The sequence below is a fragment of the Dama dama genome, chromosome 6 (assembly GCF_033118175.1).
Source record: "Dama dama isolate Ldn47 chromosome 6, ASM3311817v1, whole genome shotgun sequence".
In the NCBI taxonomy this organism is placed as follows: Eukaryota; Metazoa; Chordata; class Mammalia; order Artiodactyla; family Cervidae; genus Dama; species Dama dama.
The window spans coordinates 48426030-48450828 of record NC_083686.1 but is presented as its reverse complement, the minus strand read 5'-3'; the positions used below and the strand labels follow the sequence as shown (position 1 = coordinate 48450828).

The window sequence follows — 24799 nt, the reverse complement described above, 5'->3', positions numbered from 1 at the left end:
CAGAGTAGCCTGGCTACAGTCCATGGGGTCACAAAGAGATGGACACGACTAAGTGACTAGCACTTCACCTAGGTGATGTCTCTTTAATGAATATAGTTGTCACCTGAAATTTAAAAAGGTAAAATAGCATAAATAATACACTCAAAGATAAAAAATAACCATACTTATATAAATGTTTCTATTGCTGAATACTGTACCTTGGAATATATTTTTTGTCTAATTTTAAATATTTAGTTGTAGTTACATATTCTATAAACATTTGACTCTTGCAGTTTTCAGAATCACAGAAATGACACTTCCATTATCAAAAGTGTCTCATAATTAGGCCTTGAATATAGTTTATTAAAACTGATCGTGTTAAATTTAGGGATCTTGCCCTTTCTAAGCTAATACAGATTTCAGAAAATCTGAAGAGTTTATTCAGTAATGTAGTTAATAGTTTAGGTAATATTAGTTCATTTGAATTACTTGGATGCAGAAATTCAAACTTGTAGAGTGCTAGATATAATTGATAAATAATATCCCTGATTAGGTTGATTCTGGTCAATCACAAGTGGAGAAATTTGTTTATAACTTGGATTAAAAGCCAGAATGATACTGGATCATTCCACTTATTTCTAGATAAACTGCTTTAGGGTGCCTACCAAGTGATAATTGTGCTTACTGGAAAGCTTGAAATAGTGCTACTCGCATTCCTGAAGTATAGCACCTCAAAAATATTTAGGTTCCAGAAAAATCATGTATGAGTCACAAGAAAAAGTGTCTGAAATATGTAAATACCCTGTAGAAAGTCTGTGAAAATCTCTCTTTAGGCAACTATACTTACTTTTTATGCTAATGTTTCAATTAAAAATTCTTATAAAAATTCTTATAAAAAATCTCTCTTTAGGCAACTATACTTACTTTTTATGCTAATGTTTCAATTAAAAATTCTTATAAAAATTCTTATAAAAATTCTTAATTCTTATAAAATTCTCTCTTAAGGTAATGAACAAACTATGAATTCAGAGTAAGTAAATATTAAAAATCAAAATAAATGCACCATGTTAGAATTAAAGTATGTTCTATTGAAGCACATGGAAACATTAAAAAGAAACCTCAGAATGAAAGAAAAAAAATAAATATATTTAAGAAGCTGAAGATCAATATCTACAATAAGTATCTACTAAATATCAATATTATAATATCTATGACAAAATAATTAGGAAACTACAATAAAGAGGTGATAAAACTGAGAAAACAAATCATCTTCAGTTTTTCCTTGTGTATCCAATAGGTATATTTTTTCTGTGTATGTCATTACATGAAAAATCATAGCAAATCACTGCTCTGGAGAAACTCAAATATACACAAAAAGATGGCAAAAACCACTACAATATTGTAAAGTAATTAGCCTCCAACTAATAAAAATAAATGAAAAAAATGTGCAAAAACATTCAGCTGCATATAGATTGCAATAACAAAAAATGGAAATAGCCTTAAAGGATATTTAAAAAAATGCTTTAGTCACACAATTAAATACTGTACAAATTAAAATTACTACATTAGAAAAATGTACTAGTTAGCATAAATATCCTTCAATCTCATTTATATCCAAAAGTACAGTGAATGCTATATATCTTATTTATAAATATTCACATAGGTACAAAATAAACAATATCATGGGAGTGAAAATAACCAAATTACAGATGAAGTTAATCACCAAGGAATAAGAGGGGAATGAAATGCCATCCTAAAGGAGATCAGTCCTGGGTGTTCATTGGAAGGACTGATGTTGAAGCTGAGACTCCAATACTTTGGCCACCTCATGCGAAGAGCAGACTCATTTGAAAAGACCTTGATGCTGGGAGAGATTGAGGGCAGGAGGAGAAGGGGACAACAGAGGATGAGATGGTAGGATGGCATCACAGACTCAATGGACATAGGTTTGGGTGGACTCCGGGAGCTGGTATGGACAGGGAGGCCTGGCATGCTGCGGTTCATGGGGTCGCAAAGAGTCGGACACGACTGAGTGACTGAACTGAACAGAACTGAACGGCCAGGCAGTTATGAAAGGATCTTTGATCTATGATGTAGTGTTCTAGGAAAAATAAATAAGCAAATGTTTATTATTATTATTATTATTTAGATCGACCTCTCAGTGTTTCAAAGGGAAAGAAAAGTCAAAATTGAAAATTTCAGTGTTCTTTGTTTCTTCCCCAAGGGAGATCATTAAAACTACCAAAATATCTTTTTCTAGGAAGCAATTACCTTTTGATGCTCAGGGAGTTTGGAGTAGATAAAGCAACCTGTCTTCATTTTCTTGTTTATAACCAGTGTGACATAAATCTCTGGTGTAAATCCAAAACCATTTAGACATTTCACATGTGGAAGATTTAGAAGTGCTGTGAATGGTAAATGGTTTTTATCCAATGATATATTGGTAAAGAAAAAAGCAGGCTCTAGAAAATTAAAAGATGAAGTTGCTCTTTAACTGACCTTACTATTTAGTATTCTGAAATGTTTAACTCACTGAAAAAATTAAAGTCCTAGCCAAAAGGCAGAGTCACCTTGATTTACAACATAATTATAATGATATTTTTTTTCCAGAAGAGAAGCAGCTTATTTCCAAAGAAAACATACACATAGCCAAAAGATACATGAAGACATGTTCAAAATCACTGATAACTAGGGAAATACAAATTAAACCCAAAATGAAATATCACCTAACACCTTTTGGAGAAGAAAGTGGTAACCCACTCCAGTACTCTTGCCTGGAAAATCCCATGGACAGAGGAGCCTGGTGGGCTATAGTCCATGGGGTCGTTAAGAGTTGGACACAACTGAGAGACTTCACTTTCACGCATTGGAGAAGGAAATGGCAACCCACTCCAGTGTTCTTGCCTGGAGAATCCCAGGGACGGGGGAGCCTGGTAGGCTGCTGTCTATGGGGTTGCACAGAGTCGGACACGGCTGAAGCGACTCAGCAGCAGCAACAACTTTTTAAGAATGGCTATTATCCAAAAACTAAACAGAAAGACCAAAAAAAGAGAGAGAGAGAGGAGAGAAAATGCTAGCAAGAATTTGCTACTAGTGAAGAGAAAACAGAATCTTGGTGCACTGTTGATGACTGTACAGAAAAATGCACATAATAATGAACATAGAACTACCATATGATCTGGTAATCTCACTTTTGAGTACACGTCCAAAGGAAATGAAATCAATTTACCTTGAAGAGATATCTGCACCCCTACATTCATTGCAGCATTATTCACAATAGCCAAGACATGGAAACCATACAAGTATCATAAGTGTCCATTGACAAATGAAAGGATTAAGAATTTTATGAATATGTATAATAATATATAATATTATTCAGGTATAGAAAAGAAGGAAATCCTGCCATTTGCAACAACATGGATGAATCTTGACGGCAACATGCTAAATAAACTAAGACAAAGAAAGACAAATGCCATGTCATCTCACTTATATGTGGAATCAGAAAAAAATGAGCTCATAGAAGCAAAGTTTAATAGTGGTTTGCAAGGGTTAGGGAGTGAGGGAAGCAGGGAGATATTGGTCTAAGAGTGCAATTTCCAGTTATAAGACAATAAGTTCACCAGTCCAGGTTCAATGCATGATACAAGGTGTTCGGGGCTGGTGCACTGGGATGACCCTGGGGGACGGGATGGGGAGGGAGGTGGGAGGGGGTTTCAGGATGGGGAACGCGTGTACACCCATGGCTGATTCATGTCAATGTATGGCAAAAAACACTACAATATTGTAAAATAATTAGCCTTCAATTAAAATAAATAAAGTTTTTCAGAAAAAAAAGAAGGCCATAAGTTCTGAAGTACAGCACCGTGACTATAGTTAAAAAGTACTCTAGTATACTTGAAAGTTTCTAAAGAGTTGATCTTAATGCTCTTATCACATACACACTTGTAACTACGTGAGATGACAGATATGTTAACTAACTTTAATGTAATGTTTCCCAATACATGTGTATATCAAATCATCCCATTGTACACATAAAATTATGTAGTGTTTTAAGCTAATAAAGCTAGAAAATAGTATGCCTCAATAAAGGTGGGAAATAGAAGAAAGTAGCAAATTTCATGTCTTAAATGGAGAAGATGATACAAACAGAAGACAAAATTTTCAAATAAGTGCAGAAACAGTAGAGGACTATAACAGCAGCAAAGTCCTGAGAGGTGGGGTTGATTATTTCCTCATAACGAGTATCACTGTCCAATACTTTGTATAGCTTAGTGGAAGAGGAAGATAGATAAATACATGCCTGACAGTGTGAGCATACACAAATACATACATATGCATACACACAAATACATACATACTTCAAAAGTCTTCTCAGGACAAAATTAGAAAATAACTGTGAGAGACTGAATAATATCCCGCAAAGTCACTCAGGCTCTAAACTCTGGAATCTGTGACTGTGACCTTCTATTACAAGGGGACTTTACAGCTGTGATAAGGACTTTGAGACAGGAAGATGATCTGAGTACTAAATATAAGTGTCTTTATAAGAGGCTGGTGGGGAGATTTGTTACAGAGGAGATGAAAATGTGACAATGGACCAGAGACTGAAGTGAGGCTGCTGCAAGTCAAGGAGTGCCAGCAGCCTCCAGAAGCAGGAAGAAAAGAAGGATGAATGGTTCCTGGAATCCCCTGAAGGAGAGAGCTGTACTCATTCCTTGTCTCAAGCCCCATAAGACTCATTGTGGACTTCTTGCCAGCAAGATAATAATTATGAATTGCTATAGACCACTAAGTTTGTGGAAAATTTTTAACAGTAACAATAGGAATATTGAACCTTTTAAAGATGCATGATCAGAGGCTAAAACATATGACCGCAACTTAATACATTGATTAATCTCTTAGCCAAACATATGGGGCAAGAATATCACAAGAAAGGCAGAAATCCAGGACATTAGTATTTTCAAAGTAGCTCTGTATTACTTAGACTAACCTCACTCTAGGAAAATCATGGGAGAAAGTAGTCATGGTTTGGATGCCTCTGGAGCTTTCTCTTAATCCTACAAGGGTAATGTTATAGGTTATAGTTATACTATACTAGAGGAAAGCAATCTAGTTATTCTGGATGCAGTTACACTAGAGGAGGGTAAACTACACTGTTTCAGAAAATTGACAGAGGTAAACCTAAATTCCTCTCTCATTTGTCAATTAAAAGTGACAAAATTTTATTGAAATGTAAGATAAAGGCTTATTTAAGTATTATTAAAAAAATCACCTAGACCACTTTTCACAAACTGATTTACAAATAAAGGGGTACAGTTTCACAGAACTGGCAAATTGTTATCTGAGCTATATGGAAGATGCAATGTATGTATTAGATATTTTATACAAACAGATGAGGGAAGAGGTCAACAGTGAGTTCAGCCATGAAGACAGAGAGATCAGGGTAGTGTCTTTGTCTGATTTCAATTGGGTGGAAATCAAATATTAATGATTCCATCATCAGTTCAGTTCAGTCACTCATTTGTGTCTGACTGTGCGACCAATGGACTGCAGCAAGTCAGCCTTCCCTGTACATCATAGGAGATGGCATGACACACAGAGTCAGTTCAGTTCAGTTCAGTCACTCAGTCGTGTCCGACTCTTTGCGACCCATGAACTGCAGCACGCCAGGCCTCCCTGTCCATAACCAACTCCTGGAGTCCACCCAAAGCCATGTCCATTGAGTCAGTGATACCATGCAACCATCTCATCCTCTGTCGTCCCCTTCTCCTTCCGCCCTCAATCTTTCCCAGCATCAAGGTCTTTTCAAATGAGACAGCTCCTCGCATGAGGTGGCCAAAGTATTCGAGTTTCAGCTTCAGCCATCAGTCCTACCAATGAACACCCAGGACTGATCTCCTGTAGGATGGACTGGTTGGGTGTCTTTGCAGTCCAAGAGACTCTCAAGAGTCTTCAACACCACAGTTCAAAACCATCAATTCTTCTGTGCTCAGCTTTCTTTATAGTCCAACTCTCACATCCATACATGACCACTGGAAAAACCATAGCCTTGACTAGATGGACCTTTGTTGACAAAGTAATGTCTCTGCTTTTTAATATGCTGTCTAGGTTGGTCATAACTCTCCTTCCAAAGAGTGTCTTTTTAATTTCATGGCTGCAGTCACCATTTACAGTGATTTTGGAGTCCAGAAAAATAAAGTCAGCCACTGTTTCCACTGTTTCCCTATCTATTTGTCATGAAGTGATGAGACTGGATGCCATGATCTTAGTTTTCTGAATGTTGAGCTTTAAGCCAACTTTTTCACTCTCCTCTTTCACTTTCATCAAGAGGCTTTTTAGTTCTTCTTCACTTTCTGCCATAAGGGTGGTGTCATCTGCATATCTGAGGTTATTGATATTTCTCCCGGCAATCTTGATTCCAGCTTGTGCTTCTTCCAGCCCAGTGTTTCTCATGATGTACTCTGCATACAAGTTAAATAAGTAGGGTGACAATATACAGCCTTGACATATTCCTTTTCCTGTTTGGAACCAGTTTGTTGTCTCATGTCCAGTTCTAACTGTTGCTTCCTGACCTGCATACAGGTTTCTCAAGAGGCAGGGCAGGTGGTCTCTTTCAGAATTTTCCACAGTTTATTGTGATCCACACAGTTAAATGTTTTGGCATAGTCAATAAAGCAGAAATAAATTTTTTTTTGGAACTCTTGCTTTTTCAATGATCCAGCAGATGTTGGCAATTTGATCTCTTGTTCCCCTGCCTTTTCTAAAACCAGCTGGAGCATCTGGAAGTTCATTGTTCACTTATTGCTGATGTAGCTGACTGTGAATTGACTTGTGTCCTGTTCATTATAACTAAAACATGAAATATATTTCTGACAGGATGCTTTCTAGGAAAATAATTGCAACACTGGGCATATCAGGTGTGAAAAAAAGTTGGAAAATTATATCTAAATCTTTTAAATTTTTTGGCAAACAGTAAGTAAATCCAAGAAAGAATAAATATTAAACATATACTCAAGAAACAGACAAACCAAATTGCAAAGAAAACTATGTAAGTAAACTTCCAATTTTAGACATCATTAAGGATCTTGTCCCTTAGCTTTATTTTAGTGTCATTCATTCCAAGGGGCATTTTAATTACATGGAAACAAAGCCGAGCAGCCAATTTCAAGCCACACATTTCTGTGTAATTCCAAAAAAGTGCTAGTCATAAAAAATGATATGAGACCTACCTTTTGCCTTAATGATCTGTTTTGATGCTTGTGAGGAAAATGTTGCTAGTGGTCCTCCTGGGTTTGAGTCTCCAGGGCTACAGAGTCAGATGTAAGTGTACTGGTCTCCTAGTTATACTCAGCCCACAGAAAAACAAGATGGTGGAGACCTGCTTCTCTATTGCAGGTAAGTTTTTGTAGTTGTTTATGACACAGTAAAAATATTATTTTCTTGAAATGGTAACTGAGGTTTTCTTTTCACTTTTCTTTTTATGTTAAATCACTGTAAATGCTAGCCAATTCTGAGTCCAATAATATTAAAGAAACAAATTAGCAACCATGCTTCAAGACCCCTGACAACTATTTCACAAAGAAGAGAATAAACTTGCTACTGGGAAATGGGCATTTATACATATTTATTTATGTGTAGTTTAAATTGGTATATAAACTTTTACAAAAATGAGAAGTAGTTAATTCTGAGAGAACTCTTACCTGATAAATCTTGAGACCCTTAAGAGACATGTAAGCAATGTTTAGGTCTGTAATAGAAGTTAAGCCATAAGCTCTAAATCCTGATAAAGTGTCCACTCCACTTAGAATTCAAAACGAGTTATTGTCCTCCTCAGCAGTGAAGCTGTCCCAGGAGAGAAGTATCCTTTACTGAACAAAACATGCTAAAATGGGATTGCTATGCTCTCTTCTTGAAATTAAAAGATGCTTACTCCTTGGAAGGAAAGTTATGACCAACCTAAATAGCATATTAAAAAGCAGAGACGTTACTTTGCCAACAAAGGTCCGTCTGGTCAAAGCTATAGTTTTTCCAGTGGTCATGTATGGATATGAGAGTTGGACTGTGAAGAAAGCTGAGCACTGAAAAATTGATGCTTTTGAACTGTGTTGTTGGAGAAGACTCTTGAGAGTCCCTTGGACTGCAAGGAGATCCAGCCAGCCCATCCTGAAGGAGATAAGTCCTGGGTGTTCATTGGAAGGACTGATGCTGAAGCTGAAACTCCAATACTTTGGCCACCTCATGCGAAGAGTTGACTCACTGGAAAAGACCCTGATGCTGGGAGGGATTTGGGGGCAGGAGGAGAAGGGGACAACAGAGGATGAGATGGCTGGATGGCATCACCGACTCGATGGGCATGAGTTTGAGTAAACTCAGGGAGTTTGTGATGAACAGGGAGGCCTGGCGTGCTGCGATTCATGGGATCGCAAAGAGTCGGACACGACTGAGTAACTAAACTGAACTGACTGAACTGATGCTCTCTTCTTAGATGTCTCTATTATTTTTTTGATACTTAGAAGACAAACATATTCTCTTCAAGGCTTTAATTGATTTGTGTATGCAAGCAAAATACAGTAACAATGTATGTTGTTATTTGAGGCAAACATCTCACATTTTTCTTAGACACCTTCATTTGATTATGCATTCATGTGCAAATATTTTCTATGTTATGTGCATACTATGCTACTAGCTGATGAGTGAATGTACTCACTTCAATGTGTTAAGTATTTCTAGGAAAATACCAGCTGCAATGGATATGCAAAAACTGTTCAGAGACTCAGTTGGATTAGTAGATCCATCCACAGTAGTTATCTATATAAGGAATGTTGTAAATGGAAAAAGTTAGAACTAATAACTCCTTTCATTTTATTTAGTCCATCACAGAAAGTCATAGTATGATTTTCACTTATTTCTGTAAATCTCCTCTTTGTCAAGAAAAACTCCCTTCTCCCATCCTTTCTTTTCAAAGGCATCAAAGTGATGACTACAAAAAATCTTAGTCTGGAAACAACGTTTGCCCTCTTGGGTTTCACAGATTATCCAGAGCTTCAGATTCCTCTCTTCCTCATGTTTCCAATCATGTACATTATCACAGTGGTAGGAAATCTGGGCATGATGGTAATCATCAAAATTAACCCTAAGTTTCACACCCCCATGTACTTTTTCCTTAGTCATTTTTCTTTTGTTGATTTTTGTTACTCTTCCATCATTACTCCCAAGCTGCTCGAGAACTTGGTCATGACCGATAAGAGCATCTTCTACAGTAGCTGCATGCTGCAGTTCTTCCTGTCCTGCATTGCTGTGGTGACTGAGTCCTTCTTGCTCGCAGTGATGGCCTATGACCACTTCGTGGCCACCTGTAACCCTCTGCTTTACACAGTGGTCATGTCACAGAGGCTGTGTGCCCTGCTGGTGGCTGGGTCATAGCTCTGGGGCATGTTTGGCCCATTGGTACTCCTTTGCTATGCCCTCCAACTAAACTTTTCTGGACATAAGGTGATCAACCACTTTTTCTGTGAATACACTGCTCTCATTGCTGTCTCAAGCTCCAATATACACACCCCCAACCTGCTGCTCTTTGGCTTCACCACCTTCAACAAGGTGAGTACACTTCTGATCATCCTCACTTCCTATGTCTTTATTTTTGTCACTGTGCTAAACATCCGTTCTGCCAGTGGATGTCTCAAAGCTTTCTCCACCTGTGCGTCTCACCTGACTGCCATTACCATCTTCCATGGGACCATCCTTTCTCTCTACTGTGTGCCCAATTCCAAGAACTTGTGACAAACTGTCAAGGTGGCCTCTGTGTTCTATACAGTGGTCAACCCCATGCTGAACCCTCTGATCTACAGCCTGAGGAATAAAGATGTGAATCATGCCTTCTGAAAATTAATAGACACAAAAGCCTCATTTCACTGAACCAATGTCCAAAGAAGTCTTCAGTTCCCATTAACAATGGGAAAAGAGCCTTCCAAGATGTGTAGCATATATTTACATGAAGTTTTTATAGATGACTAAGACATTAATCTATTAAACTGTTCCCCTTAAATATAAATTTGTGACAAAGGAACATTTTTTTATTCTTCCTGCAGTACCTAAAATAGTACTTATCTCTGAGCAAGCCTATAATAAATATGTTTAAACATGAGTGAATAAATGAATGAGTAATTATGTATCCTCATTATGTACTTAGTATTAAGTACTGCTTATTATATAACAATTAAACATGACTGCTATTCTTCCACATAGAATAAAAAATTGATTAAAACAATGAAGTTTGAAAGTTAGAAAATTTAACATATTGTTGATGTCATTCCACCTGATATTATTCTAAAATGTTGTTTTATGTGGTTTAAATACAGTTCATCAAACAAAACTGCATATTTATGTTACTCAATTTATGACTAATGACTATGAAATACATTTCAATAAATTTTTATATTTAAATAATTTATGTAAAACACCTGCCATGCAAAGTAGCTTTCCTGTGAATGTGTTTCTCGGACATATAAAGGGCCACTGACAATGATGCTCTTTATAGATTTTGGTTTTGTGTTTTTGTCATGAGACTCCCTTCTTCAGTTCAGTTCAGTCACTCAGTCGTGTCCGACTCTTTGCAACCCCATGAACCACAGCATGCCAGGCCTCCCTAACTCCCCAGCATCACCAACTCCCGGAGTCTACCCAAACCCGTGTCCATCGAGTCGGTGATGCCATCCAACCGTCTCATCCTCTGCCGTCCCCTTCTCCTCCTGCCCTCAATCTTTCCCAGCATCAGGGTCTTTTCCAGTGAGTCAACTCTTCGCATCAGGTGGCCAAAGTATTGGAGTTTCAGCTTCAGCCATCAGTCCTACCAATGAACAGCCAGGACTGATCTCCTTTAGGATGGACTGGTTGAATCTCCTTGCAGTCCAAGGGACTCTCAAGAGTCTTCTCCAACACCACAGTTCAAAAGTGTCAATTCTTCAGCACTCAGCTTCCTTTACAGTCCAACTCTCACATCCATACATGACCACTGGAAAGGCCATAGCTTTGACTAGATGGACCTTTGTTGACAAAGTAATGTCTCTGCTTTTTAATTTGCTGTCTAGGTTGGTCATAACTTTCCTTCCAAGGAGTAAGTGTCTTTTAATTTCATGGCTGCAATCACCATATGCAGTGATTTTGGAGCCCAGAAAATAAAGTCAGCCACTGTTGCCACTGTTTCCCCATCTATTTATCATGAAGTGATGGGACCAGATGCCATGATCTTAGTTTTCTGAATGTTGAGCTTTAAGCCAACTTTTTCACTCTCCTCTTTCACTTTCATCAAGAGGCTCTTTGGTTCTTCTTCACTTTCTGCCATAAGGGTGGTGTCATCTGCATATCTGAGGTTATTGATATCTTTCCCAACAATCTTGATTCTAGCTTGTGCTTCTTCCAGCCCAGCGTTTCTCATGATGCATTCTGCATATAAGTTAAATAAGCAGGGTGACAATATATAGCCTTGACAATATACAGCCTTCTTCAGATGATACACTTTGTGAAAACAAGTTTATGGTGTATTAAGAATTTCAAACTAATAACAATCTATTAATATTCAATTTCATAACATCACTGTATTGGGGGTAAAACACATCTAATGTCATAATTTTCCATGAATATATATATATATATATATACATATATATATATGTATCAGAGAGAAATAAGAAGTCAAACCATAGGTTTGAAGCACAGTTTAGGCTTCTTGGAAAGTAATATTCCACAGTGTTCTTGTGTTTAGGTTTTGGAAAATTGATTTTGCTTTTCTAATTGAGATAGTTCACAGGGTATTATGTGAATGGAAAGAGGAATCTTTGCTTTTGAAAAAAATGACAGAAAAGGAATAGTGACAGTGCCAGATAGAAAGAAGATACAGAAACACTCCTCAAACTCAGGAACTTATCAGATGGATCAATTTAGGAAAGGCCATATAAATTGTCAAGAATTTGGAAACCAATTATTTTAGCTAATTATATTCTAGAAATTTTTGAAACATTTTGTATATCCAAAGACACAAACCACAGCCTTTCCTTTGAACACTGTTGGTTTAGGGACATTATTCATATAGTTAGAGAAGGAGCAGACCTGGGAGAGATCCGTCAGGCAAACCCATTAAATGGTCTTGGCACTGAGCAGGAGGGATGCCATTCAGAACTGTGTAGTAGCTCTGCTCTTCCACACAGAATCTCGTGGATGGCAGAAACCCAAATGCAGTATGTAGGCTCCTCCTATCAGGGATTCCACTTACGATTTTGTGCAAGCGACAGCTGTCTTTGCCTCAGTCACCTTATTAGTAAAGGTACATAACTGTACTTACCTAACTTATTTTAATAAAAACCAAATGTGTTAATAGTTGTATTCAAAACGTGCAAAGTACGTGTGATCAGCTATTATTCTTCTCAGGAAAGGAGGCTCAATATTCTTAACCTTCTCTGATATTTGGCAAAACTCTGGTGTGACTTCAGACACTAAGCCCTCAAGGATGAAGATTTTGTATATACAGGCAAAGTTTAGAAGTCCTATTATATTATATTTCATAATGACAATGTAGGTCCTGGTGAACAGAGCAATGTTTGAATGCAGCCTATGGTGGTCTGCAGTTCATCGTGACCTTTGGAGTGAATCATGTTTGATTATATTGATAATAACATGTACCCACTTGGGATAGTTTTACCCCTCTTTTATCTCATAAAACTCATTAATTATTTGAGTCCCAAGATGATGATGCTTTCTTGATATTCTGCTGAGGGCCTACAGAAATCAATGATTGGTCTCAGAAGCTTAAGGAGTATGGGCCCCAGAGACAAACACATTTGCCTTCTACCCTCTTCAGAAACAAAAGAAGCAATGTCTGTCCCATAGGTTGGTTGGTAGGATGACACTCTGATTTGGGGGGAGTTGGAGAGCAGTGGTACTGATTTATTTTTAAGCTTCTGTATTTAGTTCTCTCTTAGAGGGTGTTTTAAGAAATGTCATGTTGCAGACACTCTTTTATGAAAGTATTTAAAGCTTTGGAGGAACAATATCAAAGAGAAATGATAGCAATTTAATCTGCAAAACCAAATATCTTGTAATAGCTATTAGTGTAAGAGGAAAACGAGTGTGAACAAAGTGGGAAGAATGTTTGATTTCTCCCACCTTCACACTTCCTCCTCTGTCACGTTAACTCCCTCCAGGGAACCTGGGAAAGACCACAGGGAGATTCTCCGGACAGCCACTCAGAGGCTGAGAATGGCAGTGAGGGGTCCTCAAGACTGTTTTTGTTGTTGTTGTTTAATCGCTCAGTTGTGTCCAATCCTTTTGAGACCCCATGGACTGTAGCCCTCCAAGCCACTTTGTCCATGGGATTCCCCAGGCAAGAACACTGAAGCAGGTTTCCATTTCCTCCTCCAGGGGATTTTCCTGACCCAGAGATTGGACATGTGTCTCCACATCTTCTGCATTGCAGGCAGATTCTTTACTGCTGAGCCACCAGTGAAGTCCCAGAACTGTTCATGGAAAAACAGAAACATGAGACCAACCTCTGAAGCAGACACGAGTGGAACAGAGGTGTCTCTCCATAGCAGGTTTCTTATCCCTGGTACAAATGACATTTTGAATTTTAGTCCAGAGCCTCTTTCATCCAAGATATACCAACTCATGCCTCTAAAGCATTTAAAATTACCGAGGGTCAGGAGGGAGAGGAAATGAGCACGTTCTTGTCCTCTGTTGGCATTTTCTATGTATCACATGCCTTCTTTTCTTTAAACAATCCCACCTTCCTTCTCCAATGCAGCCCATAACAAGATTCTCCATTGTTTTTTCTTTGTAAAAAATTGTTATAAAATAATTATGTTTCATTGATGTTTTAATGATTGGATATATGATGAAATTTATGTACATATATAATATTTTATCTGTGCAATCTGGCTTAGCATTTGCCACTTGCCACTTTTCATGGTCATTAATAAGGTCCTTAACAATTCATCAAAAATCTGCATAATTTATATATATATATATATGCCTATATATATGAAAAACCAGATATATGGTATAAATATGAAAATCTAGCATATATATATATATATATATATGTTAGTCACTCAATTGTGTACAACTCTTAGTAACTCCATGGACTGTAACCCCACAGGTCCCTCTGCTCACGAAATTCTCTAGGCAAGAATACTAGCGTGGGTAGCCATCCCCTTCTCCAGGGGATCTTCACAACTCAGGGATGGAACCTGGACCTCCCACATTGCAGGCAGATTCTCTACCATCTGAGCCACCAGGGAAGTCCTGTATATAAATGTATACCATAATTTTGATTATTTCTTTGAGATTTACACTGTATTCCTAAGTTTTGCTTTCATAAATAATGGTGCAGTGCAGCAGCAAGCATTTCTGTTAATTTCATATTCACATCTTTGTTGTCCCTGGTGACTCAGATGGTAAAGGTCTGCCTGAAATGCCGGAGACCCAGCTTAGATCTCTGAGTGGGGAAGATCCCCTGGAGAAGGGAATGGCAACCCACTCCAGTATTCTTGCCTGAAGAATCCCATAGACAAAAAAGTCTTGTCCATGGGGTGGCAAAGATTCAGACACGACTGAGCAACTAACACTTTCTTTTTCTTTGTTTAGAACTTCAGATAAATCTAAAGCAGTGAATTTGCATAGTGAATTGTATAATGTACTGAACAAAATCACTACACTAACTTTATAGAAAAGTATGCATTATCATGTCTTTTTTAAGAGAGTCGAAACTGAATCAAGGATGATATAATGCAGAATAGCTATTAATATTTTACTCCATACCCAGTAAATTAGGAACATGGAAAAGGAAAACTGCACTGCTGTGACAGACTCCACCCTCCTCAGATTCTCAGATGCCCTGGAGCTCAGAGTCTTCCTCTTCCTGTTGTTTCTTTCCATCTATGGAGCCACAGTTTTGGGAAACCTGGGCATGATTGCCCTGATTCAGGCCAGCTCTCGACTCCACACCCCCATGTACTTTTTCCTCAACCACTTGTCCTTTGTGGATTTCTGTTACTCCACGACCATCATGCCAAAGATTCTAGCTAACATCTTAAATGATGACAAAGCCATTTCCTTCCTGGAATGTGCTGTGCAATTCTACATGTTTTGCACATTTGTGGTAACTGAGGTCATTCTGCTGGCAGTGATGGCCTGTGACCGCCTTGTGGCCATCTGTGACCCACTGCTCTACATGGTCACCATGTCCCGGAATCTCTGCATGGAGTTGGTGTTTTGTTGCTACTTCAATGGTACTGTATGTTCTCTGATTCACTTGTGTTTAGCTCTTCAGATCCCATCCTACAGATCAAATCTGATCAACCACTTTTGTGATTTCTTTTGTGATCTCCCCCCTCTCTTGTATCTTGCTTGCTCTGATGTCACTGTGAGTCAACTGGTGCTATACATTGTGGCCACTTTCAGTGAGATCATCACCATCATGGTCATCCTCACCTCCTACTTGTCTATTCTCATCACCATCCTGAGGATGCACTCTGCAGAGGGAAAGTGCAAAGCCTTTTCCACCTGTGCTTCCCACCTTGAAGCCATCATTGTCTTTCATGGAACAATCCTTTTCATTTATTGCCGGCCCCAATCTAGCAACAGCATGGATACTGACAAAGTGGCCACAGTGTTCTACACTGTAGTGATCCCCATGCTGAGCCCCCTTATCTACAGTTTGAGGAACAAGGATGTGAAAGAAGCTCTCAGAAAAGTGGTGAGCTCCAAAATATTTTCCCAGATAATATTTTCCAAGCAGGACTCAGGGTTCTAAATTGGAGGCAGATGAAAGGGTGATGATGTGCTGTAATGTTGGAAAGGGTGTAAAGAAGTGGGTAGCTATGAATGAGTCTTTTTGACTCATTTTTCTTTGTACCTTGTATCCTGTCAATTTGTGTTGAGCATATATCAAAATTCACAGTCTGTTTCCTTGCTCTTATTCAATCTAAATTTCTTTAAATGGTTCTGGGCAATGGACTGTTAAAACACACATTTAGTCTGCTGTAAAACTTCCATAAGCTTATTAAAGAACTCACATTTTATTTCTCTATCCATTATGGAAACCATGATTTATTTCAAAATTGAATTGCTGTTATTTTGCAGTGAAGAGCACATGTTTGATCTTATGCACAAATGAACATATTCTGAATTTCTGTTTCACTCCAGTAGCTTGTTTAATTCCTTTAGAGTGTTTTGATGGAATACACATTCTAAGCAGAACCATCTTTCAAATTACAGGAATTAGACCTTGTTCAGGATATTTTTGTCATATAGAAAATTATAATTTATAATTCTAACATCAAGAGCTTTTAATTCAGTGCTTCTTTGTTAGCTTCTTTTGGATTTTTTAGGTCATTAGGTAATATTTAGCTGAGAAATATATGAATTGAGAAGCAAACAGGCAAGCAATAAGAAAAACACTAGTTTTATTGCATATTTTGTCTGTGTCATTGCATGTGATTTTAGACAAATCTACCATATATATATATACACACATACATCAAATTTATACTTTATATATATATAAATTCTGTTTGTCAATTATACCTTGGTAAATCTAAAAGAAATTAAAAGCATAAAACAATGTACTTAAAGAGAAATGTTTGCTGTGCAATCTAGGTAACTTTTGCTATGATGTCTTTATCCAACAGTTTTGGAGTCTCTGGGGATGATAATGGGGTTTGGTGAGAAGGTGACAATTGCTAAATATTCATTGGAAGAACCAATGCTGAAGCTCGGATACTTGGCCACCTGATGTGAAGTGCTAACTCATTGGAAAAGGCTCTGATACTGGACAAAATTGAGGGGAAGAAGAGATGGGGATGACAAAGAATGAGATGGTTAGATGGCACCACTGACTCAATGGACATGAGTTTGCTTGAACTTAGGGAGATAGTGATGGACAGAGAATCCTGGTGTGTTGCAGTTCATGGGGTCACAAAGAGTCAGACACAACTTAGCAACTGAACAACAACAACCCATGTTCATAGTATATATCTCCATTTATTTAGATTTTATTTGATATTTTCATCATAGTTTTGTAATTTTCCTCATAGATTTTATATCTGTAACTAAATCTATACCTTAGTTTTCCATGTTTTGTGCTATAGGAAATTATGTTTTTAATTTCAAAATTTAATTGTTCAGTGCTGGTATATCAGAAAACTTCAGAGTTTTGTTTATTGACCTGTATCCTTCAATGTTGCTATATATGTTTATTAGTTCCAGGAATTATTTTGTAGATTCTTTGGCACTTCTACATAGACATGCTGTGCTGTATGCTTCATTGTTCACTCATGTCTGATTTTTTGTGACCCCAAGGACTGTAACCCTCCAGGCTCCTCTGTCCATTGGGATTCTCAGGCAAGAATACTGGAGTGGGTTGCCATGCCCTCCTCCAGAGAATCTTCCAGACCCAGGGATTGAACCTAGGTCTTCTGTGTTGCAGGCAGATTCTTGACTGTCTGAACCACCAGGGAAGCCCAAGAATACTGGAGTGCGTAGCCTACTCCTTCTCCAGGGGATCTTCCTGACCCAGGAATCTAACTGGGTCAATTTGATTCCTGCATAGCAGGTGGATTCTTTACCAGCTGAGCTACCAGGGAAGCCCCTACATAGGCATATTCATCTGCAAATACAGTTTTATTTCTTCCCTCCCAATATGTAAACCTTATTTACTTTTCTTGTCTTATTGCATTAGCTACAACTTCCAGTGTGATGTGAAATAGAAGTAAAAGAGAGGGCACCCTAAACTTATAACCACTCTTAGGAGGAAAACATTCAGTCTCTTAACATTTAGTATGGTGCTAACTATAGGGGTTCTTTTGTAGATGTTCCTTCTTAAGTCAAGGAAATTCTCTATCCCTGGTTTGCTGAGAGTATTTTGTCAAATATCTTTCCTGCATAAGTTAATATCATTGTATGATTTTTTTCTTTAGTTTATTGATGCAATAGATTACATTTTTAAATTTGAATATTAACTTATTTGCATAACTTGAATAAACATCACTTGGTCATGGTGTATAACTCTTTTTATTCATGTTGGATTCTATTGGCTAATTTTGTTGTGAATTTTTAAATATATTCTAAAGAGGCATATTAGCCTGCACTTTTTTTTCTTGTAATGCCATTTTCTTGTTTGGGTATGAGACAATTTCTGGCTTCATAGAATGAGTTAGGAACTCTTTCTTCTGCTGCTACTTTCTGAGAGAGATTCATTTTTTTTTCCCCTATAAGGATGTGATGGAATTCTCTAGGGAAATCACCTAGGCCTTGTGGTTTGTTTTCTGGAAGGTTATAAATTATTGACTTAATTTCTTTAATAGATGTACATGTTTTCAGATTATTTCTACTGTGAGATTTTTGGTAGTTAGTGTCTTTCCAAGATTTGACTTATTTTATCTAAGTTATCAAAATTTTTGTCAAAGAATTATTCATAGCATTTCTTTAAATGTCCATGGAATTAGTAGTGGCAACCCTTCTTTCATTATATACATTACTAATTTGTGTTTTTTAGAACACTCCCTCACACCATATACAAAAATAAACTAAAAATTGTTTAAAGACTGAAATATACGATATGACATCATAAAACTCCTAGAAGAGAACATAGGTGAAACATTCTCAGACATAAATCACAGCAACATTTTCTTAGGTCAGTCTTCCAAGGCAAAAGAAATAAAAGCAAAAATAAATGAGACACAGGACTTCCTAGTGGTCCAGTAGTTAAGACTCCGACTTCCCAATGCAGAGGTCCCAGGTTTGATCTGCGGTCAGGGATCCCACATACTGCAACTAAGATTCTGTGTGCTACAGCTAAGACCCAGCACAGCCAAATAAAATTTTTTTAATAGTTTATTAAATTAAAATAAATAAAATGAAAATAATAATATAAAAGTAATTAAATTTTAAAATAAAAAATTCAAAATAAATAAAATAACTTAATTAAAAGTAAATAAATTTTAAAAATAAATAAAATTTAAAATTAATTAACTAAATAAAAATGACAAATAAAAAATAAATGAGACCTGGACTTTCCTGGTGGTTCAGTGGTTAAGAATTCACCTGCCAGAGAGGGGCCAGCTGGGCCGAGATGGGAAACGTGTGGACATGAAGGAACAGGAGCGGCTATTCGCCTGAGCAGGAGCTGTGCAGCCTTCACCCCAGAACTACAGACCCCGAGGCCCCTGCCCTGTGTGAGGTGACCCAGCTCTCCATGCTGCCGCTTCGGGGGCTCAGCCTCCTGGGGGAGATGCCGTCGGAGGCCCTGCCACCCCAGGACATAGGCCCTGGCCTCCTGAGTGAAGGACCGGCTGCCCAGCCAGCTCCCTCGGGACCGTAGCCAGTGTCCGGCCAGCTCGGCAGGGAGCAGCCCCCAAGTCTTAGGTCAAAGGCAAGATTTTTCCTGTCATGTAGGATTCAGGTAGGGGCTTCCCAGGCGCTTCTGTCCTGACTGATCCTCCGATTCTCAAGACCTACAGTAGCCTCAGCAAGAACCCCTCCAAGGACCCAGAGGGGTTCCTGCAGGAGCCCCCGCCTTGGGCCAAGGCTCCCCTTCACCTCTGTTTGTACCCACATGACTTGGAACCGAGCTAATGTTTTCCTTTAAAGAAAAAAAAGAAAAAACAAGAGAGAAAAAGAAGAGAGAAGAAGGTGAATTAGGCTCCAAAAATAAGCCCCTGCTGTGGCTGGGCGCTTGACACTGTCACCCTCCACGACCTTGTTTTCTCAGGATGGAGTTTTGCCGTTTTGGCTTTCAGCACCTACCTCAGCCGGAATGAATGTCCTCGGGGGAGCAGAACCCCGAATGCACTCCTACCTCAATCCCCTTTAGGGGGCACCCTTCTCCCTCCCTACATTATTGCCCAGAGTTTAAAAAAAAGGAAAAAAGAAAAAAAAATTTAAAAAGCACTTCCCCATTTCCAGGTGTGAAAGAAAATGTCTACCTTGAAGTTTGCTGGCTCTCAGGCCTGTGTTGTATCACTGGACCGTCCCTCCCGGCTCCTCACCAAGGGTGGGCCTCTTGGGGCCTGCAGAAATAAAGATGGAATTGGTCAAATAAAATGTGGGGGGGAAAAAAAAGCCAAAAATAAGAGGAAAATTTGCTCCTGGGAGTATAAATCGTTGCTCCAGACTAGCCGCTTCTCGGCACACTACTGGTGCTGTGTCTCGTCGGCCTGTCCACTCCCATTTTGACCCGCTCAGCCAACTCATCCTCGACTGGGACCCCAAGGGCCCTCTGTGTACCTGGGCCTTGGGAGGGTGGGCCGTCAGCCCGCGGCCTGCCTGCCCGCTATCCTGCCCACAGCCGCTAGAGCAGACTGGCCCCCGGAATGTACTGTGTGTGCTGGCTGTGTGCATGTTGGGGTGGGGGGGGGGTCCCCAGCCCTCTGTTCCCTGGGACACTGCCAGCCTGACCCCACCCCCGGGCAGTGGCACAACCACTGTCAGCAGATACAGCCGGAAACTAGTTTTATACGAGGTGTGTTTAAGGATTTATGTTCTTGTGATTTCTTGTTTCTCTTTTCTGTTGTGTTCTTCGAAAGACTTAGTTAAAGATGGAGAAAAAAGGAAAAGGAAACAAATACGTATTTTTGGTTACATGCAAACATTTTTTTAAATAGCAGAAAGAAAACTTTTGTTTGAAAGAAAGGAAAAAAAAAAAGACTGTATTCCTTAAGTATGAGATTAGACCATAAAGTCCCTGACTCCCAACCTTCTAGGGACTCCCCACCCCAAACTTTAGTGAATTAGCTGGAGAAAGTACACTTGGTGGTGTGTTCCTGAAAGACTGAAGTCCTGTCCATGTGGGTTTGGAGAAGGGCATTGTCCAGGGTGCCTCAGCCCTCCCAGGCGGTGCCCCTTGGTCCCTGCGGTGGCATCTCCACACCCCCTTCCTCCTGGAACCCCTCCCCTAGGGAAGGGTGGGCATGCGGGAGGGCGGGTGGGGCCCCCTGGCCCGTCTGGGGTTTGTCACACTCATTTTTACTGAATAAAAGTCCTGTTGCAAAATAAATAAATAAATAAAAATTTAAAAATAAAAAAAGGAAGAATTCACCTGCCAATGCAGGGTACTAGGTTTGATCCCTGGTCTGGGGAGACCCCATCTGCTGCAGAGCAAGTAGTCTCATGTACCACAGCTACCGAGCCCATGCTCTAGAGCCCATTCTGCACCAAAGAGCAGCCGCCACAGGGACAAACCCATCGCCAAACTGGAGAGCAGTCCCCATTCGCTCCACTAGAGAAAGCCTGTGTCCAGTAACAAGGAGGCAGCATAGCCAGAAATAAGTAAATATTTAAAAAAATAAATGAGGCCTAATCAAATTTAAAAGCTTTCACACAACAAAGGAAAACATAAAAATTAAAAAAAAAAAATGAAAAGGCTACCTACAGGAGAGAAAATATCTTCAAATAATGTAACCAACAGGGTGCTATCATGGAAAATATAAAAATAGCTCATATAACCCAGTATTAAAGAAACAAACAACCCAGCCAAGAAGTAGGCAGAAAACCTAAACAGGCATTTCTCCAAAGAAGACTTACAGGTGGCCAACAGCACATGAAAAATGCTCACTGTGTCTAATTACTAGAGAGACATAAATCAAAACTACAGTGAAGTATCCCCTCACACCTGTCAAAATGGCCACTTTTAAAAAGTTGACAAATAATAAATGCTGGAGAAAGTATAGAGAAAAGAGAACCCTCCTACACTGTTGGTGGGAGTGTAAACTGGTGCAGCTTCTATGGGAAACATTATGGTGGTTCCTTAGAAAACTAAAAACAGGGTTACCATATGATTTCAAATCCTAAAAGATAATGCTGTCCTGCACTCAATATGAAAGAAAAAACTGAAAGATGGCGACTACTCGGTGACGTTGAGGCCGCGTTGGGTGGTTTGGGCTCAAGAGTGATGGCAGGAGAGCTGGCTGATAAGAAGGACCGTGATGCATCACCTTCCAAGGAGGAAAGGAAGCGATCTCGGACTCCTGACAGAGACCGCGATAGAGACCGAGACCGGAAGTCTTCCCCATCTAAAGACAGGAAACGGCATCATTCAAGGGATAGGCGTAGAGGAATCAGCTGTTCTTGCTCCCGTTCCCGATCCAAGTCTACGGAAAGAGATTGTCGGCACAAAGAGTGAGAGCGAGATAAGGAACGAGATCAGAATGAGAAAGACCGAGACCGGGATAAGGATGGGCACCGAAGGGACAAGGACCGCAAGCGATCCAGTTTATCTCCTGGCCGAGGAAAAGATTTTAAATCTCGGAAAGACAGAGACTCTAGAAAGGATGAAGAGGATGAACATGGTGATAAGAAGCCTAAGGCCCAGCCATTATCCCTGGAGGAACTTCTGGCCAAGAAAAAGGCCGAGGAGGAAGCCGAGGCCAAGCCCAAGTTCCTCTCCAAAGCAAAACGGGAGGCTGAAGCCCTGAAGTGATGGCAACAGGAGGTGGAGGAGCGGCAGAGGATGCTTGAAGAAGAGAGGAAGAAAAGGAAACAGTTCCAAGACTTGGGCCGGAAAATGTTGGAAGACCCTCAGGAACAGGAACGTCGGGAGCGCAGGGAGAGGATGGAGAGAGAGACCAATGGGAATGAAGATGAGGAAGGGCGGCAGAAGATCCGGGAGGAGAAGGATAAGAGCAAGGAGCTGCACGCCATTAAGGAGCGTTACCTCGGTGGCATCAAGAAGCGGCGCCGGACAAGGCATCTCAACGACCGCAAGTTTGTCTTTGAGTGGGATGCGTCTGAGGACACTTCCATCGACTACAACCCCTTGTACAAACAACGGCACCAGGTACAGTTGTTGAGGCGAGGCTTCATTGCAGGCATTGACCTGAAGCAGCAGAAACGAGAGCAGTCACGTTTCTATGGAGACCTAATGGAGAAGAAGCGGACACTGGAAGAAAAGGAGCAGGAGGAGGCAAGACTCCGCAAACTTCGGAAGAAGGAAGCCAAGCAACGCTGGGATGATCGGCATTGGTCCCAGAAAAAGTTGGATGAGATGACAGACAGGGACTGGCGGATCTTCCGAGAGGACTACAGCATCACCACCAAAGGTGGCAAGATCCCCAATCCCATCCGATCCTGGAAAGACTCTTCTCTGCCTCCACACATCTTGGAGGTCATCGATAAGTGTGGCTACAAGGAGCCAACACCTATCCAGTGTCAGGCAATCCCCATTGGGCTACAGAATCGTGACATCATTGGAGTGGCTGAGACTGCCAGCGGCAAGACAGCAGCCTTCCTCATCCCGTTGCTAGTCTGGATTACCACTCTCCCCAAAATTGACAGGATCGAAGAGTCCGACCAGGGCCCTTACGCTATCATCCTGGCCCCCACTCGTGAGCTGGCACAGCAGATTGAGGAAGAGACCATCAAGTTTGGGAAGCCGCTGGGCATCCGCACCGTGGCCGTCATCGGCGGCATCTCCAGGGAAGACCAGGGCTTCCGGCTGCGCATGGGCTGTGAGATAGTGATTGCTACCCCGGGACGTCTGATCGATGTGCTAGAGAACCGCTACCTGGTGCTGAGCCGCTGTACCTATGTGGTTCTAGACGAGGCAGACAGGATGATTGACATGGGCTTTGAGCCAGACGTCCAGAAGATCCTGGAGCACATGCCTGTCAGCAATCAGAAGCCGGACACAGATGAGGCTGAGGACCCTGAGAAGATGCTGGCCAACTTTGAGTCAGGAAAACACAAGTACCGCCAAACAGTCATGTTCACGGCCACCATGCCCCCAGCGGTAGAGCGTCTGGCCTGGAGCTATCTTCAGCGACCTGCTGTGGTATACATTGGTTCCGCAGGCAAGCCTCATGAACGTGTGGAACAGAAAGTCTTCCTCATGTCAGAGTCCAAAAAGAGGAAAAAGCTGCTGGCAATCTTGGAGCAAGGCTTTGATCCACCCATCATCATTTTTGTCCACCAGAAGAAGGGCTGTGATGTTTTGGCCAAATCCCTGGAGAAGATGGGGTACAACGCTTGTATGCTGCACGGTGGAAAAGGCCAGGAGCAGCAAGAGTTTGCACTATCCAACCTCAAGGCTGGGGCCAAGGATATTTTGGTGGCTACAAATGTGGCGGGTCGTGGTATCGACACACAAGATATATCTATGGTCGTCAACTATGACATGGCCAAGAACATTGAGGATTACATCCACCGCATTGGCTGCACGGGACGAGCAGGCAAGAGTGGTGTGGCCATCACCTTCCTCACCAAAGAGGATTCTGCTGTGTTCTATGAGCTGAAGCAAGCCATTCTGGAGAGCCCAGTATCCTCCTGCCCGCCAGAGCTAGCCAACCATCCTGACGCCCAGCACAAACCAGGCACCATCCTCACCAAGAAGTGCCGGGAAGAGACCATCTTTGCCTGACACAGCACTCGCCCCGGGGTTCAGGGCCATGCTCTGGAGCCTGTTCTTCAGGACCCTCACATCTCTTCCCAGGTCCTCACTCTTCCAGGGGCTTAGGAAGCAATCAGATTCCTGGCCCAGGCCCTCAGGTCTGAAGGCCTGAATGCAGATCTGCCAAAGGGGAGGAAGCTGCTCCAGGAGGCAGGCAGAACAAACTACCAGGGTTTTGGCCCAGCTCTGCCCCTCAGGCGGGCTTTGGGATTGCATCGGGCCATCCTCTCTTGCCAGTTAAAGGGGCAGCCAATTGGCATCGCCTCCCAGACTGATCAAAAACCTGGCTGCTGGGCTGGGACTTCTTTGGCACAGACTTGACTGCCTAAGCTACGGCACCATTGTTGCCCTAGATGACCCAGGGAATCGGGTACTGAGGATTATGGA

The 24799-nt window shown here is 40.6% G+C and overlaps 2 protein-coding genes and 1 pseudogene across 2 annotated transcripts; all 3 read left to right on the top strand.

The window, feature by feature from the left end:
• The first annotated feature begins 8955 nt into the window (after nt 1–8955).
• On the top strand, nt 8956–9894 carry LOC133058577 (olfactory receptor 5D14-like; annotated as a pseudogene).
• Nucleotides 9895–14806: 4912 nt separating this feature from the next.
• LOC133058724 (olfactory receptor 5L1-like) lies at nt 14807–15784 on the top strand. The gene has a single exon (XM_061145590.1). The coding sequence runs from the start codon at nt 14807–14809 to the stop codon at nt 15782–15784; it is 978 nt and encodes a 325-aa protein (XP_061001573.1).
• A 6081-nt stretch (nt 15785–21865) lies between these two features.
• Nucleotides 21866–24382, top strand: LOC133058906 (probable ATP-dependent RNA helicase DDX23). Its single transcript, XM_061146034.1, is given in 1 exon segment — nt 21866–24382. A coding segment is annotated over 1 exon segment (2463 nt). The 5' UTR covers nt 21866–21919.
• Nucleotides 24383–24799: the final 417 nt, after the last annotated feature.

Coding starts and splice junctions, on each gene's coding strand:
- LOC133058724 (XM_061145590.1), top strand. CDS start 14,807: ATGGAAAAGGAAAACTGCACTGCTGTGACAGACTCCACCCTCCTCAGA.